This window comes from Larus michahellis, chromosome 1 (assembly GCF_964199755.1).
Source record: "Larus michahellis chromosome 1, bLarMic1.1, whole genome shotgun sequence".
NCBI lineage: Eukaryota > Metazoa > Chordata > Aves > Charadriiformes > Laridae > Larus > Larus michahellis.
In genome coordinates, this window is record NC_133896.1 from 192183559 (window position 1) to 192203188 (window position 19630).

At 42.4% G+C, this 19630-nt stretch overlaps 1 protein-coding gene across 1 annotated transcript; it reads right to left on the minus strand.

Moving 5' to 3' along the window:
• Positions 1 to 1119: 1119 nt before the first annotated feature.
• On the minus strand, positions 1120 to 11800 carry SPRYD7 (SPRY domain containing 7). Its single transcript, XM_074566227.1, has 5 exons — positions 11597 to 11800; positions 10183 to 10299; positions 6990 to 7156; positions 5225 to 5327; positions 1120 to 2361 (listed from the first exon to the last, which is right to left on the minus strand). The coding sequence occupies exons 1-5, from the start codon at positions 11700 to 11702 to the stop codon at positions 2264 to 2266; spliced, it is 591 nt and encodes a 196-aa protein (XP_074422328.1). The 5' UTR covers positions 11703 to 11800; the 3' UTR covers positions 1120 to 2263.
• Positions 11801 to 19630: the final 7830 nt, after the last annotated feature.

The following is a 19630-nucleotide window of genomic DNA, read 5'->3' on the forward strand; positions in this document are numbered from 1 at the left end:
CTGGTGCCAGAAGTCACCAGCTTCCACCCTCCCCTTTCTCCAGAGGTTTTGCTTACCTTGATATAGTGCGAGGTAGACACTGCCTGCTTCCCTGTTACAGCTGGGGTTTGAGGCTCTTCAAGCTTCAAGGTGTTAAGTCTCCCTTTCCTCTTCTCTGATGTGGTGCAGCCTGCTCACTTCCTCCTGTAACTCCTCCATTTGGCAACACAGTCCACACTGGAGCAGGTTTGCTGGCAGGACTTGTGACCCTATGGGGAACCCACATTGGAGCAGTCTGTTTCTGAAGGATGCACCCCGTGGAAGGGACCCGTGCTGCAGCAGTTCGTGAAGAACTGCAGCCCGTGGGAAGGACCCACGCTGGAGAAGTTCATGGAGCACTGTCTCCCATGGGAGGGACCCCAGGCTGGAGCTAGGTAAGAGTGTAGGGAGTCTGCCCCCTGAGGAGGAAGGAGCAGCAGAGACAGTATGTGATGAACTGACCACAACCCCCATTCCCCGTCTGCCTGCACTGCTCGGGGAGAGGAGGTAGAGAAATCGGGAGTGATGTTGAGGCCGGGAAGAAAGGAGGGGTGGGGGAAAGGCGTTTTTAAGATTTAGTTTTTATTTTCTTATTATCTTAGCTTTGATTTGATTTGCAATAAATTAAATTAATTTCCCCAAGTCGAGCCTGTTTTGCCCACGACAGTAACTGCTGAATGATCTGCCTGTCCTTGTCTCAACCCATGAGCCGTTCGTTGTATTTTCTCTCCCCTGTCCAGCTGAGGAAGGGTTATAGAGCAGCTTTTGGTGGGCACCTGGAGTCCGGCCAGGATCAACCCACCACAGAAGCCTCTGCCTTAGCAGGGACAGCTGCTCCCACATCTACGGAGGAAACTGAAACGAAACATATGAATGTTTTGTGTAACATAGATTATGTATCTGATCACAGCAAAGCAGGGCAGATTTCAAGAGGAGATGATAAAACTGCACACTGATCTCCCAAGTTTTATACCACAAAGCTGACAAGGGCATCGTTCCTTTCAGGTTGAAAAGTTCTACCCAACTCTGACATGCGATAGCAAGGCTAAGAGGAAGGAAAACACAGGCCACTCAGAATGAAAAGGCAGATGCAGAAAATCATAAGGTGAAAGGCTTTGAGAAAGCTGTTTGTATTTGAAAATTTCATAATCAGATAATTTCTAAAAATATTTAAATAAAACCATTCATTTATGCAAACGCATTAACCCAGGAAGAGCCAAAACCAAAAAAAACCAAACATCAGTATGAAGATTTTCTTTACAATAAAAATTCTTTTAGGAAGTATATTAAATATGACAAGCGGGGGAAAAAAAGCATCTCACAATTTATATTCAAGGGCATCACATTTTAGAACAATGTCTTAGCCATTAATCACTTATAAATGATTCACAAAGAAATTAAATACGATATTCCATAAAAGAATAATCTAATTTACAGTTTAGATGTAAGGCTTCAGCGTAACATCTCATACCCTTCACCTGCCTCCTTCCACACCCAAGTTGTGATCTGTACTTACTCTTCTACCAGAGTAACACAGCATGGTGCTCCTCAAACACACAGGTAGTGTTCAGGTTTACTATTTGAGGATCAACAAAGAAGTATTACTAGAAAGTGTCCTATTATTTGTCACAGTAAAAGCAAACGACAAGCTAGGAGAAATAGATAAGTTATATTCGCCAGTCTAAAATTGAAGGAATGGATTAAATTACACCTTGAAGAAAAAAAAAAAAGAGTATCCGGCTACTAGTTATGCCATCATATTATTAGTCATCATGCACAACTGAGACACCGCAACTCCAAATCACAGACTAGAAACACAGTGCCTCCTTTAAACAAAGTAACTTAACTTCTGTGTGGAAAAAAAGTTGGGAAAACATCTTGAGAACTATCCATCTCCATAGCTATCATATGCATAAGAACTATTGGCTTTACAAAGCGCCAATTTATTCAAAATACTGAATGTAATACTGATGTCAATAATATCCCTTAGTCTCCTTATGCATCAAGTACAAATCAGAGAAAAGCCCTGCCCCAAAACACTAATTTTCAAGCACAAAACATTGTCAGAAATCTTGTATTTGCAACACAGTTAACTGGAGTTGCAGTTAACATATTAATCCAGCAGACAACAGTCACAAGTACTTACTGAAAATACAGATATGTTTCCTAAAATAATGTGAAGCTTTATTTAAGATGACAAAGCTTTTGTAACAGTGCAGGGTGCAAATTTTCGGTATGAAGACATTCAGAAGATTTGCTGCTCAAAGAGGATCTTTTCAAACCCTGGTGGAAGTGTATGATAAAATTCACTGAACTGACAATCCAGAATGGCACTGTCATCAACTGCAGAAGAGAACAAAACAGAGGGAATTAGAGAAGGAACACTTACAGTTTGATCCTCTATTACACCGTTTTACTAGATTATATATAGTAACTTCAAATCATGAAGAATATTCTCCACTTCATCCACTACATATATACAATTAAAAGAAAGCTCTTCAACAAATTTGCTAAAGCCCTACACACAACCCCAAGGAGAGCAAATCATCTCTCCTCTGCTGTTTACTTCAGTCGGTAATGGTCCTTGGTGAAGTCTATGAGAACGCTACCTCTGACTTCACTGGGAGCGTTATCAGGGCTACAGGCAATTCCCTCCAAATTTTCTGCTCTATTTATCTGGAAATCTACAGATTAAGGGCACCACCAGACACATGTTGCAGGGCTGTCACCTCCTCAGCTGCATATTTTTCTGTCCACTTCCTAATTCTGCTGGAGTGTCGGCTGCCTGCAATGGTTTTTCTGGAGGTTTACAAGGTTTCAGGTGTCTGCAATGGTGGGTGTCAGACCATCTGGTTTAGCGTGTGGTCCAAAGAGAGCTTCTTTGGCTGCTTCTTTAAGCTGTAAGTTAATGTTTTTTTTCCAATACCTCTACCAGTTTTGGACTCCTTGCATAATCTGAGACACAAGCGTTACTACCTCCAATGTAGAATATAGAAAAGAAACTGCTGAGGATTTTCAGAGCAAAGCTTTTATGTATTGCATTATCAAACTGAAATACTCAACCAGTCAGGAAAGCAAGATCTCTTCCAAAGATAACTTCTTCCAAAATGAACCTGGTACACTAGCAACAGTAGATCAAAATAGAAAAGCTTCACCTCCATATTTTGGTTTGGAATTTAGACATCTCAGAGCCAAGGTGGGGATTTTTACCTCCTAGGCTCAGCTAAAACCCCTTTTAGTATATTGGTACAGTTCTGTAGTACTTATGCAGCGTTTGCATCTCACTTCTGCAAAAGTGCCTGAGGTACAGCTGCTGTAGGGAACAACCTTTAAGTCCACTTTTCTGTTTTACATCCTCAGACTTGACACTGTGTTTGCCTGCTCTATCATGTTTCTTTTTAAAAGATACCTACAGTTCTAGTCTGAATTATGAATTTACGGATAAGGTAAATGCTTAAGACATTCTCTTCTCTATGGTCAAGTTCCTTCACATGACTAGAGGTTCACATTAAATTAAGGACATTTATAGTTAAAGTTTATAGCAAGTAAGTACCATGCAAAAGCAATTTGCAGGCTGCAATTGTTATATCTCTATGTAGGAGACATGATAATTATGACAAAATTATGCTCCCTTGTGGAAGATGATAATAAGAGACGGGCAATAGAAGGTCACTGCATTCCCCAGGCATGGAACTTCTTTAGTCAGGGAAAAAGATATTTACAGTAGGCTAACATGCCACCCAACGTCTTCTCAAAGCAACCTGTGTACTCCATGCTATGTAACACCATTTCCAAAATATAGGGAAGATGTAACAATCAATTATCACACAGCAAGTCTCTTCCCGCCGCTCAAGGCTTTTTGCACGAGATCTGGCAGTGCTGCAGGGCAGCTACTGTATGCCACTGCATTTTAGCAGCGCCACCATGTGGCTTAAGAACACATCACAAAATGACCACGCAAAACAATTTTCCACTCTAATAGCTTGTAAAGATAGAATTTGTCAGCTACATTTATAGACTTCAAAAGCTCTACAACTACAACTCTAGAACATCTAGAGTATTTTCTTCCTGTTCATAAAATTCAATATTACAAATGTATCAAGAGATAAGTGGGAACATGCCAAAACTTCACTAGGAACCAACCAAGAAATGAAAAAATTATCCACATCACATAAGCTAATGGTAGGTATCTCAAGAGCAAAATGATTCTGGAAGAGGCTACCATTTAGATGAAGCTCACACAAGATTAAAAATAAACTGGAGATGGCTGTAGGTGTAATACAGGGAATCCGATGAGCAGTTATCGTTTGCTGTAAGTTACAAGCCAACCCAGAGCATAGCATCGATTACGCACTGAGCTATGGGAAGTGCTGCCACTCAGATGAGATGTTAAACAGAATTCTGACTACTTGGGAAGTACAAAACCACCGCCAAGTTCTGGAAGAGTAAATTGTTAACACATGTCTTGGCCGAATTCCAGCTTCCATAATTCATAAATTCTTTCTTAAACTGCTTATGCAGGGATTAATTGGATATGGTATTGGTTTTTTGTTCAAAACTGCTGTGTTGTGTTGATGGTTGCTGGCAAAACAGCTGCCACAATTCGCTCACCAATTGTTGGATTTCAAAACTGGGCATCAATTTGGTATAGCAGCAAAGAGCTGTACCACCATACAGCAAGCAGCTGTAGTAGTACTACATTGAAGTTATTACCTCCATAAGAAAATACAGACAGCAACTCAGTATCTATTCATATTTAAAACTGAAAGCATTTATGAAGTATGTGAAATTAATAAACATAAATACCAAGCTTCAGAGATAAATCTGATTAGCCCACAAGTCTTCATTACTTCAGATTTGTTGTTTTTCTTTTTTTTTTTTTTTCCATCTGCTTCACAGTTTTTTTTAACCCAGCAATTTTTAGACTGAATGAAGTAACTCCCCAGCTTGTTGGATGTGGACACTGTAAGTCGTCAGTAAAGCAGGGCTTTGTTTTCTAGCTATTAAGCAGCATTAAAAATGAGGTGAAAATATACTTCCCCCCCCCCCAGTTTTGTATTTTCATGCAATTTATTGTTGTAGTTGCCAAAAGTAAATGATTGATGTGCGTTCCACCTAAGTGAGACAAGAATACATAGCTCAGAAGACAGGCTTGGTACAAAAATATTGTTCATACTGTGGAACAGTTTGAAAATTGCTGACTTACCATAGACCACCGGATAGACAGTCCCTCTGATTCCTGAAGCTGGACAATGCATGTTCTTCCCATTTAAATATACATTTAATTCTACATGGTCATATGTAATGCCCTACAAAGTACAGAAAAATTAAAAAAAAAGGCATCAACAAGTTAATACACATAGATTGCTACTTAATTTAGCTTTCTTAGCTACAGGCAAATTTTGACACCATTATGCAAACCACAGCACCCTAGAAAACCTCACTTGAAATATTCCTGCAAAGGACTGGAAGTTAATAAATGACCGGTAACATTTGTATTTTCAAATACTCAGGATTCCTTAACGCTCATTTGATTTGTGTGCAGCACCGTACTGCACACCACATCTTACTAAAGACAGTTTACAAAAGTCTCCAGACTATTCTTCACTATGTTACAGAAACACAAGATTCTCAATGATTTTGAATATTAAGCAGTTTGCAGTCTTCTTGTTTATATCTCTCCTCATGGAAATAACTTTATTAAATAGTGATGCTATGAATTAAGTGTATCTGTCCATAATTCCATATGGAAATCTCTCTCAGCTCGTTTTCTCTGCCAGCATCTACAGACCATGGTTTCATATGCAACGCTATAAATATGCTGACTACAGAGCACAAAGCAAACACTAACAAGGTAAAAAATTACTTGTTAGCTAAATGATTTTTCTGACTGTTTTGGTATGGCTGAGTGTGACAATTTGTGCTGTCATACATTACTTTAGAAATTTATTTTCATAACAGAACAAAATAAATTGAAATTTATGAAAATTGGGGAATTAGCAGTAACATGTCAGCTACTTTTTTGTGATTAGTTGAAGTTGTTTAGACTACATAGGTTGACCAAACCCTGTAACAGTCTGCAATCCTCCAAAAAAAACAGTTTCAGAAGGGTATTAAAAGAATAATACAGTATCTGAGGATAAAGAGTGGAAGAGTCAACTTTAGCTGTTTGGAGCTTCTAAAGATGAAATTTCTAACCGTTGCTATATAGAGGTAAGGTTACCCAGCAAGAAAAAGTAGTGGTGACAAATGGTATAAGTTTCATTGCATTGATCCCATGTATTTTTGAAAATAAATCTCTAACAGGACATTGAGAAAATGACAGCAATAACACAAAACCCTTTGAACAAAGTCACTCAAAGATGTTTTGAGAAACCTGTAAAAGTAAGGTAAAAAACATCTTAAGGTTCTCCACTTGCCCTCATTCTTTATCATTTTCCCAGTGAGCATGGCCCCTCCCCACTTAATCTCTCCCCTTCCCTACAAAAGTTTGGCTAAAAATACAATTCATCTGTCACCCAGGACCTATCTCTGCTCAGCTCTGTCCTTCTAATCATTAACCTGTTAGCTACAGGATCTTGAGTTCAGCCGGACATGGTGTATAGCTATGTAATTACTGTTATGTATTATTTGTTCAGGAACGTCCCTTCTCAAACAAGGTAGGATCCTTGTGATGGGAGTTATCCGTCAGGTAGATACTGCAACCAGACTGCAACAGTAGCATTAGAGGCTACTTTTCAAACACTGGTAAGATCTGTCCCTCATCCAGAAACATATCAATGCTGTAAATGAAGTTCACTGGCATCCAGGCTGATGATCCATTCAAATACAACGGGAATTTGTATCCGCTCTTTCCAAACTGGGAGATGCAAGCCGAATAATTTTACTGAAACAGTCAGTCTGACCACTGAGATGTAAAAAGAGGAATCTGGGAACGGCTGAGGAAGATAAAGAAGCCTTAAGAAACTCACCACCACATCGCCCTCCTGAGGAAGGCTGTTTGCTGGTAGTCTGTTTTTCTCCTCATTGTTGTAGTAGAGAGCTCCATCATTCCTCATCACCAGGCTATGGACATCTCGACCAAGTGGAATTTGATTCAAGTTTGCTTTCTGGGTTGCAACTCCAATACCCCAGATCCCTAAAATGTGACATCAACATGGTAAGAAAAAAAGCCATTATTTTGAAGACTATCTGACTGAAGCAGGTCAGCATAAAGAATGTGTTTTTAACTAGTGCCAGGGCAGTACCGCCAGTAAATATCTCTTGAAAATACCAAGACTGTTGTGGGTTAGCCCTGGTAGGCAGCTAAGCACTACCCAGCCACTCACTCACTTCGCCCCACAGTCCCCAGTGGGACAGAGGAAGTGGAAAGCAAGGAAAAAGACTTGCATGTAAAGATAAAAATTGTTTAATAAGCAAAGGAGAAGTGGAAGAAGGAAAGAAAACAAAACAAAACGATACAAAGGCAATGACTCACTGCCTCCCACCGGCAGAGCAATGCCCAGCCAATTCCCAAGCAAATGGTTGCTAACCTCCCTAAATCCCCTCCTCTCCCTTTTATTGCTAAGCATGACGTTATGTGGCATGTCCTTGGTTAGTTTGGGTCATCCGCCTGGTTGTGTCCCCTCCCAACTTCTCGTGTACCCCCAATCTTATTCACTGAGGGCACAGAGTGAGAAAGAGAGAAGGCCTTGATGCTGTGCAAACACTGCTCAGCAATAGCTAAAACATTAGTGTGATATCAGTATCGTTTTGGTCACAAATCTAAAACACAGCACCATAGGAGCTGATCTGAAGAAAATTAACTCCATCCTGGCCAGACTGAGTACAAGCAGCCACAACAGACCGAAGATAAACAGCATCTATCCTGAAAAAGAACGGTCCAGAGAATTGTAACTGCTTAGCTTAACTTATATTCCCAGAAAAATATGAAAAACAAACTCTGAGGCTGTAGGAGGATGTAAAAAATAAATCCAACTAGCATGGACAGGTGAACAATACAATTTTCTTTTTCAGCTGGTTAGACTAATCTTAGGGAAAAAGAAGAAATTGTAAATATGATAGATCTTGATTTGGTGATGTTTTTGAAACTCACACAATGCTGAAATAGTCACATTACAAAAACATGGTCTAGACAGTTAGAACAACAGGAATGCACAACTGGTTAAAAAACTATATTCCAGGACTACTCATCAATGGCATCCTGTCAAATCAAAAAAGATGACCCAAGTGGGGTTTGAGGTTTTGTATTAAATACCCAAGGTCAGATACTGTTCCGTATTCACATCAATGACTTGGATAACGTGACGATGTGCTTATTAAACATGCTGCCAATACCAACCTGACAGGAACGCAAGCTCTTCAGAGGCCCCTCAAATTTTAAATGATCCTGACAAACTGGTTAAGAGGTCTGAAATACGGAGAATGCATTTGCTTTTTCTGAATTACGAAGAATAGCAGCTAGAGTAGGAATAGTAAGTGGCAAAAATACAATAGTGGCTTGGCAACCAGTTCACAGAATATAATTTGGGGGTTATCACAGACTGCATGCTGAGCGTAGTCTGTGTCCTACTGTTGTGAAAAACTTCTGAATGTATGGCATGTATAAAGCAGACATATTGTATGTACAGCAGATGAAGGATGTCTACTGCAGCTGGAACAGAGCATCCATCTTAAGCATCATACCTCAAGACAAATAAGGTCAATTAGAGATATTCTAGAAGAAACAACAAAATCAAACAGAAGCGTAAAAACATCATCTGTAAGGAGACAATGAAAAAAACTGGGACTGTTTAATATACAGAAGACTAACGTGAGGCAAAAATATAAGAAAATTAGTTTCAAAAGACAAAATTGCAGAACAATTTATTCTAATACTTACAAGCCTGGAATGAAAAGGACAAGAGTGTGAAATGACTTCAGAAAACTTTCCAATAGTCAGTGTGACCCCATAGACGACCCCTAATAGATTGCGCTGGGACTCTTCTGGGAATCAAAGTTTTAAGCTAAGTGATCTACAATTCTCCTGCCCTGGAGCACAGGAATACAAGACACACAGCTCACAGGGACCAGGAGTTTATTTTCTGTGTTTCTCAAATTAAGTATAAGAACATGGACACTGTATCTGTGTGAATAATGACCATACATGAATAACAGCTGCAGTGGATTCTTCTCCCAACAGAAAGCATACCAAAATTGCCAAGTTAAGACTGAGCTTGGGTTTACATGTAGTTTAAAACTAAACAACTGGTTTGACAGCAAGGTGTTTTGGACAGATTTGTGTTTATGCTGCCTGTACTCCAATCAAACTGAATGCAAACAACCCTTACCCAAAAAGCGCCGGGTTCAAGCTCCAGCTGGTATCGTAAGGCCTGTGTCTGGACTAACACTTCCCTTCTTCTTCCCTCCCCCTACACGCTTAGGAAAAGAACAGCTTCATTTTCACAGTGACTGCTGTTTTTAAAAATAGAGGCTGATTTTTACATTAGAATATGGGCAAGCCTGGAGAGCACTCTGTACTAGTGAAGCTGACTGTATTAGTAAAAGCAAAATGCTTCCAAATTTCATTCACTTTCAGCTGCCTTGCATTAGATCTGTGCAAAACCAATAAACAGGGTGCTGAAAGGCTCCTCTTGATAAGGCAGTGTTGAAATAAGTGCTGCACATTTGATTTGAAGAGCAAAATGTAGCACAAGGAATGTTACCCTTGCTTGGGCAAACACAGTGCATGTTAAAAGCAAATGAAGGCAGACAGATAGCTAGAAATATTGCTGAATAAACTGCACCATTTAAAAAAAAAACCCACACACTTCATAGCTACAGTGTTTTATGTGGTCATAAGCATTTATTTACCAAAACACATTTCTAAAATATGCTAACTGAAAAACATGCACGTAACAGCATACACAACAATATGGTGTTTTAGTATTTGCACTCCTTTAGCAATATACTTACCATTCTTTTTAATATTTCAGATCCACAATTTAAAAGAAAAAAAAAAAAGAAATTTCCTTTTACACAATGACAACTTCTAAAACTCTCCAATGTTCATAAGTTCAAGGATATAATTAGAAAGACGCACGTGCTTGGTATTTGAGATATGACGACCAGCAGGCAATCTGACATACCTTCCAAGTTTAAAGTTGTACATTTTTGCTGACTAACCTGTGGACTGGATTTTAAACTCAAAATAGCTCTTGTTCTGATGCAAAGGTGCATTGGCTAAGCAGCCTCCCGTGCCACATATTCTTCTGCCATTTTTAACAATGACAACATCTGTTCCTGCAAGAAAAAAAAAAAACCAACAAACTCAAAACTTGAAAATATTTTTAGAAGTCTGTAAGAGGCCCTTAAAAGCCATAAACATTAAGCACAGTTTTTGTTCTTTCTGCCCCAAGTAAGAGCTTCATTAGTTTGTGAGAATTATGATGATGGGCCACGCTTTGAAGTAAGAAAAGGAAAGCTGTTTATGGGCTAGTTCATCTTTCAACGAAGGTTTATTTATTTAAAATCTATACGCTGCTCTAATTTCACCTCTTGGGTTTTACGGCCCTGTGCTGATAACAACCTTTGCTCAGCCACATCAGAAGCATAACTTACAATTTAGTCAGAGAGGGTTCACTGGGAGAACAAAGCCCTGTACCCTGTCTCCATACACTGGAGAAAAAAATTCTGCAAAGAGAAGGAAAGGCAAATTGGGTAGAAACATTTGATGGAATTGCAAAGTGTTTAATTATTCTCTGAAAAAAATCCTTTCATTAGAAACATGCCTGTCAATACAGAGAGGAAAAAACACCCCTCTGCTAAGTCTTCCTCTTCCATTGGAAGACTTCATCTTTAAATACTGTTGTGATGGTCAAAAGCGTGGGAGACAGTCAAGATCCACTGATACAATTGAATAAAAACAGACTAATAATCACGCTTGAGCACTGGAGCCTGGATCGGCCACGCTGCTTTCCTCCTTGTTCCTTCCCTGGATCTGCTGCAGCTGTCCCAGATCACTTCTCTCCTCAACAAAGCCCAGGCATGGTTTTGTGGACAGTTTATCCTAAGGATGACGCTCAAAGAGCGGTATGGACAAGACCTGGCTCCTTCTGCATCTCCATTGCCATAACTCGCCCCCTCTGCTGTGAACCACCACCCCTGACCTGACCAGGCTCTTCAGCCCCATCAGGCAGCCTTCCCCCCTCAGACACCCCCTCTGGCACTGAGGCGCATCCCACAGACTCACCCCGCTGATAAGCTTCAATTTCATTTAAACCAAAGAGCGAGATTTTTTCCTGAAAACTGCCAAATCCTTCTGACGAAGTAGCCCAAAAAGCGACTTTCCCAGGGCACTTCATTGGGAGAGGATAAACTTTAACGGCCAGCACGGTTACACGGTATTACAACGACACGACACGACACTCCATCAGCCCAAGCTTCCCGGGGACAGGCAGTCCCGGCCGGCCGCCCCCCTCACGGCTTCCCCGCTGCCGCCCCCCGGGCTCCGGGCCTGCGCTCCCCGCCCCTCGCCGCCCCTCAGGCTCTCCGGCCCGTCACAGCTGGTGAGGGGAGACCCGGCCCCGCGCCCGCTTACCCATGCGCTGCGTGTCGAGATGCACCGCCGGCATCTCCTTCAGCGGGATGTGGCCGGCGCCGCCATCCCTCCACCAGGAGAAGCAGCAACAGACGGAGGCGGCCATGACCGGCCGGACGCCGCCGCCCCGCCCAGACGCAACGGCGGCGGGCGGGCGGGCGGGAGGAGGCAGCGCCCCCTGGCGGGCTGGAGGTCTCGGGGCGGGTGAGCCTCTCCCCCTCCCTCCCTTCCCCGCTGCCCGACATGGCGGGAGGCGGCGGGAGATGGCGGGCAGCGCTCTCACCGGGGGCGGCTAGGCCCCGGGGGTGTCGTGAAATCGAGCCCGGTCTGGCGAAAAAAAAAAAAAATCCCGTTAAACCCTCCCCGCGCGTGTTTCCTCAGGAAGGGAAAATTTAAATTAAAGCGGGTGCAGCCAGAAAGATACTCCTCCTCCTCCTTCTCCTCTGCTGAAGAGCCGCGTCTGTGGCGGTGGCCTGAGGCGGCTCGTCGCTGGGCCGGCCACAGCCTGAACACACGGCCACCTAAAGGGCAATTTGTACATATTTATATATGTGTGTATATATATATATGTGTAAAATGGACGTATATATAAAAGAGGAGAGTGATCATGATGTGCAGCTGGTAGGTATCAGGTCAACAAACTTCACCGTGCTGGGCCATGTGGGAAGGGAGTCTTTCATGGAAATTTACTGGTCAGTTATTCCTGGCTCTAAGTAACAAAAACCACATTTATCTTCTTTTTTTTTTTTTCTTTCCTCTCTTCCTTTTTTTTTTTTTTTTTTTAAATTCTTTCTTGGAAAAGTAAAAAAGAGATGGGACTCTGTGAAACTAAAGGTTCGCGCATCCGGGCCCGGCTGCCTCTCCTGCCCAGGGTCTCTCCACCTTGCTCCCTATGGATTGCCCTTTCTCCTCATCTTCCAGAGCTGTCTGGCTAGTGTGTCTCAACACTGAACTTTTTGGGCCCTGTTTGCTTCTGGAGTACTTTCTCATCCATTCAAAAGCTTTGGTGGAGTGTTTTGCCTGATTTACTCAGGACCAGTGTCGTGGTTTGGGCTGGACTGGCCACTGAAATGAACGACAGAGGCTCTCTGCCTCCAGGGAGAGGAGGAAGAGAGAGAAAGAGACTTATGATTGTGACTTATCATTATTCTATGTTTATGAGTTTAGAAAAAACTAAACTACTTTAATTAAAATATTAATAAAATAATAAAAAGAAAATAATTACATATATACAATATCTACATAATCATAATAGGCTCCTAGGATGACAATCATGTCACCAGCAGGCACTGGGAAAGTCCCAGGCTGGGCTCCGCTACGGATGGGAACTGGATTCCAGATCTGGATTCAGGAACACACAGATTGGGATCAAAGGCAGGCGAACAGACAGTCCTCCTTGGATGTTGGCCATTGAAGAAAGAAAGTGCTGACCCCTTTGATCCTTCAGTTTTATACTGAACATGACGCAGGGGATGGAATACCCCATCGGTCAGTTTTGGGTCACCTGTCCTGTCCGCTCCTCCCCGCAGGTGCGACCCCTCTACAATTTTCCGCTTCCGACCCTCCAACGGGGCAAAGGACAAAGTTATCTGACCCTGGTTGTTATAGCAATAAGTATAAGCAGGAGCCTCTCTGCATAACATTCCTTGGCATAAATTAGAAACAATCAGGTCTTACCACTCTGGAAGCGGACAGTGTCTGTTAATTTCAGAGATTTCACTTAGTCAAAAGAAAGCTTAACTGAAAAGTAAAATTACTGAAGAGAAAATTGTTTCTGTTTTACCTCAAACCAGGACAAACAGTCAAACTCAACCATAAAGACTGCTACAGTGAAAAGCCAGCATGCTATCATTGCGCTTATCATTTTTTTGCAAAACATGCTTTGGGACCAGCTTTGTGTCCCTTTCGTAAAGGCAGAATGCCATGTAATTTAAAAAGCTGTAGCTTGACTTATGGCCCTCGGGTTACACAAGTATTTCTTTAGCAAAGGCCATAGAGCAGTCCCTACAGCACAGAGCATCCAGAACAGGGGCCACAAACTTGGCTCCAACAAATACAGTAAATAGTGATAACATGGCTATAGAAGCCCACCTGTACCTACTTCACATTTTTATTTATCTACAGAAAAATATCCAACAAATGTTGTGCCATAAACTGCTGATCTAGAATGTTTTGCAGACAGCAGATCATTTAAAGACATATATTTAAAGGCTTATTTATCTCCAAACTGATTTGGGATGAAATTGTTGTTTCTCATGATTTTCAGCTGGTGTCTTATTTTGCTGCATTTCACCTAGAAAGCTCCCTTAGCATTTTATTACAGTATATAATATGATGTAACTAATGTAACCCATGTGGCACAATGTTATCTGTCTGGGGGGGTGGGGGTTAAGTGGATATTCAAAAAGTCTTGTTAAAAGAAATCTTCATAGCAAGAAATATGTTACTGGTCTGAATGGGCTGTATCAGTCACACTTACCCCTGTACTTGAAACATGAGGTGAAACGCGGTCTTTCTCAAAATTGTGCCTAAAACCAATCTGATTTTAAGAGCAGCTTTAAAATATGCTTCCTTTCTTTTATTGGACTTACTGTTACAGCCCATAAACATTTGGGGTCAAGAGCTCACTTCCTTAAAATATGCCAAATGGGATTAGTCTTGAACTTCTAAGAAGTAAATATTAGGTGGAAACTGATGTTTATTTATTTCGTATGGAGGGCATCATGATTCTCATTGGTAGCTTGTTGTTCACATAATTAGTCCCATTTAAGTCGCTGCGGGATTTTTATTGTCTGTCACACACTGCGGGTTTGTTACAGTAAATGCTAAATGACAAATGTTAATATATTTAAAAATAGAAAAAAACTTAGAGGCTCAACCTCCAAGTGACTCCCCATCCCATTTTTTTCTCTGTGCTCCAATAAGTCGTTTCTTACTGGGAAAGCAAATGCATCTTGCCACATGAAGTCAGCATTGCCAAATCAGTTGGACTGAAGGGGATGGGGCTTTGGGGAGCAGCGGCTGGCTGTGCCTCGCTGCCAGTTTCCTGCTCCACTTCTTTCTTAACTTGAGAGGCTGGTTTTACAGGCCAGCAGACTGCAGCACTCACGGGGTAAAGTGCATGCCAGAGCTCGGAAAAGTTGCCGGTGCTGCTTTGGAGCACGTTGACTCCAGTGCCTATGTGCTCGGTGGGCAGGAAGCCTCAGGGGACCAAGGTCAGTGCAGCTCTCATCCCTGCACCCGTCCTACCTCCCTCCAGGTGCGGAGCCCCGCAGCTGAGCACCCTGACAGCTTGGTGTCACAATGGGTCGTGCAGGAACAGCGGCAAAGGTGGACGCGTGCCCTGCGTGAAGGCCCCAGAGCCAGACAAAATCAAGCAGGTAACAGCGTTGGTCCGGTGGAAGTAAGGCAAAAGTCAGCTCATCATCTGGTAGGAAACATGGCTTATTCATATGCCTTTCTTGGAGGATGAGGTGAGCAATTCCATCAGGATGGTACCGTGTTTGTAATGTGCTTATCAGCCTGTTTAGAGCATATTTGAACACCAAAATTTTTACAGGGCACAAAGAACTTCCCCAAGGAAATGAAGATCTGGGCTCCAATATTTAGAAGTATAATTGTGCTTGGGAATGAAGGGTTAATTCAGCCTCTGCCTTTCTTGAATGTGCATTTGTTTCACTGGGGAGGCCAAGTATTTACGACCCTCCCACACTGGAAGCAAAATTATGCTCAGCATGCCTAAACATGTTTGTTGCTCACAGGGTTTTAACTTTATTTCCTTGAACAGTAGCTGCAGAGACATTTTGTCTGGGAGCCATGTTAGAAGAACAGGAAAAAGACCAGTCCCATCCATTTCATAAATGGAGCCGTATTTGGAGGTCCTGCTGAAAGAAAACGATAGTCATTGACTTGTTTTGTTCTCTAGCTCAGAGCTTCATTCACAAAATACAACTGTCTCTCATTAGCCCTGCAAAATAGATCTACTGGCTGCGGACAAGTCTGTTTCAGAAAGGTTGCCTGATATCGCCAAATTCGTGGGAGAGAAGGGAACTGTCTCCCGTTGTTACAGCATGTAATACAAGACGGCTAATCAGTTCTCAGAAAAATAATTCCTCTTTGCCTTCCTAGTAAAAACCGCTGGGACTTGCTTCTCTGCTGCCATGAGCTTTGTGGAGGCATTTACACCTGTGAAAACCAATGAAAAAAGTAGTTATTAAATATGCTGGAATGGATTTCGGAACGTCTCCATGCAACTTGCACCAGAAGTAAATGATGGTGCAGGACTGGAAAATCAAGGTTTGTTTATTGAAAGCAGTCCTTCCACTCCCAGGGTCAGGCCTGTGGTTTGGAAGATGATACAGACAAGGTCTCAGATGAAAAACAGGTTGTGCTTGTACTTTTGAAATCTTCATTATAATGTGTTCTTGTGAGGATTAACATTCTGTAGGAAGTCTTCAGTTAATCTGACGCCTGCCAAGTCATAGAAGAAATGGTATATGAAAATTAATCTTGTTCCTTATTGTTTGATTTACTTTGGAGGTCACTTCTCCTTTCCTCTTTATGCAATATAAGCAAAACCCACCGGAGCAAAGCTTTGATCTACAGGCAGTCACAAACCTCATTAAAACTGAGGGGCACGCTGGCCATGCTTTGTTCAGAAAGGAGCAATTAAGTTCTTTTATGGCATAAGATAGCTAAAAACTAGAAACCGCTGCCCGCAGCACAGGGCTACATGGCCAAGCACTAAGATGAGCTAACTCGTATGAGCAAGCACTAATTTGGGGAAAGTCAGAGAGATTTCTCGAGGGACTGCTTGCGAACGCGGCAGCAAGAGCACAGATTGGTTGCAGCTGTGTTTGCCTGTGTGCATGTCCGGGACCGGAAACACCATGCGAGAGCCAGCAGACAGTGGGAGAAGCAGTGGTGCATGGCCCTGAGAAAAAGCCAAGGGACAGCTTCTTCTGGGCAGGCATCCTGGCTAGAGCAGCAAACTTGGACTGCCGCACAGTGCTCCCTCCCATTTGCTTCCTCTGCGTGCAAGGAAATGGGACGTGGCTGTACATTCTTTGTAAATAAATAGGATTACACTAAAGAGATAACTGAATTCATCATTGATTCCCCCCCACTCCGCAGGAAAATCTGGCGAAGTGTTAAATATTAGTTAACTGTGTGGGTCAAAATTCTGTGTGTAAAACTACAGAGCTTTTCAGTACTGCTAAAATAGTCATCAGACACCCTGCAGATATCAAGGCAGTCTCTGAATTCAGACCTCAAAACAGCAGTTGATCATTTCAATCGCTGACGATCCTTCATGGATTTTTAATGCCTGGTATTTCTACAATGCGTATTAAAAGTAGCTTTTATGGAACAATAACAAGAAACTGCTTTCTCTGATCCCTCGTTTGGAGTGTTTAATATAGTCCAGATGTATCTGTTGAAAAGAAATCTAGTCAGATACGATATAGTTGTGAAACTTTTATACATGAGGAAGGTGTTTGATAAACGGAGCTGTTTTGAATAGTTCCTTTATTTGTGTTATCTTACAGCATCCTCTTACCAAGCTGCTATTGGCATCAAAGCTCTTGCAGATTTATTTCTGTATTTAGGTCCCTACAGCAACTACATACATCGTACATCTCAGATTGTCCCTCTCCGTTTGAGGGTATGCTCACATCAGCACAGCTGAAGAAAGCAGCGTGCTTCAACAAGTCACTGTGCCGATGCCGGAGTGTACTCCGTGTGTGCTCTGACACCTCTGCAACAGGACGTGAAGCCTTAACCTCCTTCAGTGGGAAGTAAAAGGCAGGCTTGCAGCCAAGGATAAGACTGGAAAATGCCCTCAACTCACCTCTTTTCCTTGGTGTTTCACCCTAGGAAAAAATTACAGTCTCTGCTAGCATGGCTTCAGAAAAGCCTTACTGATGGGGCATACAAACCTTGGGGGGGGAAGCTGTTTTTAACTCCAGCTACATTTATCGATAGGTTTTGTGCTAGACCATCTCCAGCAAAGCACAGGGGGTGCCTGGGGCCTGGAATGAGCAGCTGGTGTGGCCGAAGGGCAAGGCTGTGTTACTTTTGGCAGCGGGGCTGGCAATAGCTGGCTGAAAGCATTTGTGAAATTATGGCCGGGGGGGGGAACTTCTGGTTTATGCTGACGTGCGTGCCGGCTGCCACCGACACCAGCCCTCTCGCTGGCTCATCCTGGCTTTGGTGTTTGTTCGGCTGCGGGATCATCTGTCTGCCAAAATTGATCCTGCTGAAAACTTTTTTTTTTTTTTAAACTGGATTAGCTTTCAGCTCTGTTGGCAAACGGATCTAGCCTAACATGTGGCCGCATGAATGTCGGAGCCAGCGGAGAGAAGACATCAGGAAAGCATGACTAAGGGAAGGGAAAAGGATGGAATTATCTCTTTTGCCAGTAGCACAGTCTCAGCTTGGCTTAACCCCCTGTGAATCTACCTCTCAGGGTAAAATTACCTGTTACAGCTTGAGTCACTTTAATGGCTTGCTTCCACAGAAAGGGAAAAATCTTGTTCCTCTTTTCTTCACTCCTCTGATGTTAGACCTGATGATTGTCTAATCTTGCGCTGAACTGATTTAGCTTGTTGAATCAGCAGAAAACTCACCCAGGCATAGAAAAGGGAATAGTGTTCTGCTGGCTTAGTGGGTTGAGTCAGCTCGGTAAAGCATCTGCCGAGGCTGGCAGAGCTGGTACAGGCGAGGCGGACAGTAGCAGTCAGTCTGAGGTCGCCGATGAACCACAGCATGCAGCTTCAGTCTCAGAAATCCCATCGTAGTAGAAGAGCCACTATCTGGGTTCTCTCTGTTAGTTTAAAGATGACAGGAGGTGCAATCCCTTTGTTTTACAACAAGCATGATGTTTGTCTCGTAAAGCTGGAAGTTGCCACTATTTTATAATTCCTTTCAAACTTCTACCCCTGTATTTTGAACTCTCCCATGGCTGACAGTTATCCTAACACTTCCCTTCAATCTGGGCCTCTCCTTTGAGCCTAGGTTTCCCTAGGGAAATACTGCCACAGACCTACTAATGCTCTTTTCCATCAGCCAGAACTTTTCCCTCAAGCTTCGACAAATGGTTTCTGATGCTGCTTCAGGAAGACACTCTGCTCTCAGATGTGGGAGGGCAAGCTCATAAACAAACTCCTATTGAAAAACCTCTATAAACAAAATGTTTACAAAATGCTTATAGAATCATACAATCAGAAAATGATTTAGGTTGGAAAAGACCCTTAAGATCATGGAGTCCAACCATTAACCTAGCACTGCCAAGTCCACCACTATAAACCATGTCCCTAAGCACCACGTCTACCCATCTTTTAAATACCTCCAGGGATGGTGACTCAGCCACTTCCCTGGGCAGCCTGTTCCAGTGCTAGACAACCCTTTCGGTGAAGAAATTTTTCCTAATATCCAATCTAAACCTCCCCTGGTGCAACTTGAGGCCATTTATGTAGCTAGATAGTATAGAAAGATGGACTTAGATGTGTGCAAAATGGCTGTGTGCAACTATATCAATCAGATAGAATGCCCAAATTGTATTTGATCACGCGCGGGACAGCCATGGTACTGCCTTTATGCACCAAGCACAGAAATCCTGTGCTGTGTTTGCCCAGAAGCTGAAGCTTTCATCTTTGGCAGGAGAAAGCCCAGGCAAGGAGGGACAAGAACATTTTCAGATGGTCCTAATAAAAAGGAGATATCCCAGGTGGGCAGGCGTCCACTCTTATGCCCATACAGCTGCTTCTGAATTTATAAGGGGACAGCCCAAAGAATTGATGGAGAATAAAATGTACTCTTAAAAACGTACCAGGAAAAAAGTTATACGAGAAATATATGAACTTAGAATGAGTGAGGAATCTAAAACGCCATGTTGCTGTTAGTATCTTTAACCATAAAATTAAAGAGATTACTAGAATCAGGAAATTCTTGATATAAAAATGGCTGTTGGGAAAGCAAAGACAAGGAGTATTTGGAAGGCATAAATGCGCAAGCATTGGGATATCACTTGAATGC

Bases quoted from the DNA above. Each gene is read 5' to 3' on its own strand.
- SPRYD7 (XM_074566227.1), bottom strand. From the start codon at position 11,702: ATGGCCGCCTCCGTCTGTTGCTGCTTCTCCTGGTGGAGGGATGGCGGC. The intron at 10,300-11,596 runs GTAAGCGGGCGC...TTTTTCTTGCAG, and splicing joins TCTCGACACGCAGCGCATGG to GAACAGATGTTGTCATTGTT. The intron at 5,328-6,989 runs GTGAGTTTCTTA...TGTACTTTGTAG, and splicing joins CTCAGGAGGGCGATGTGGTG to GGCATTACATATGACCATGT.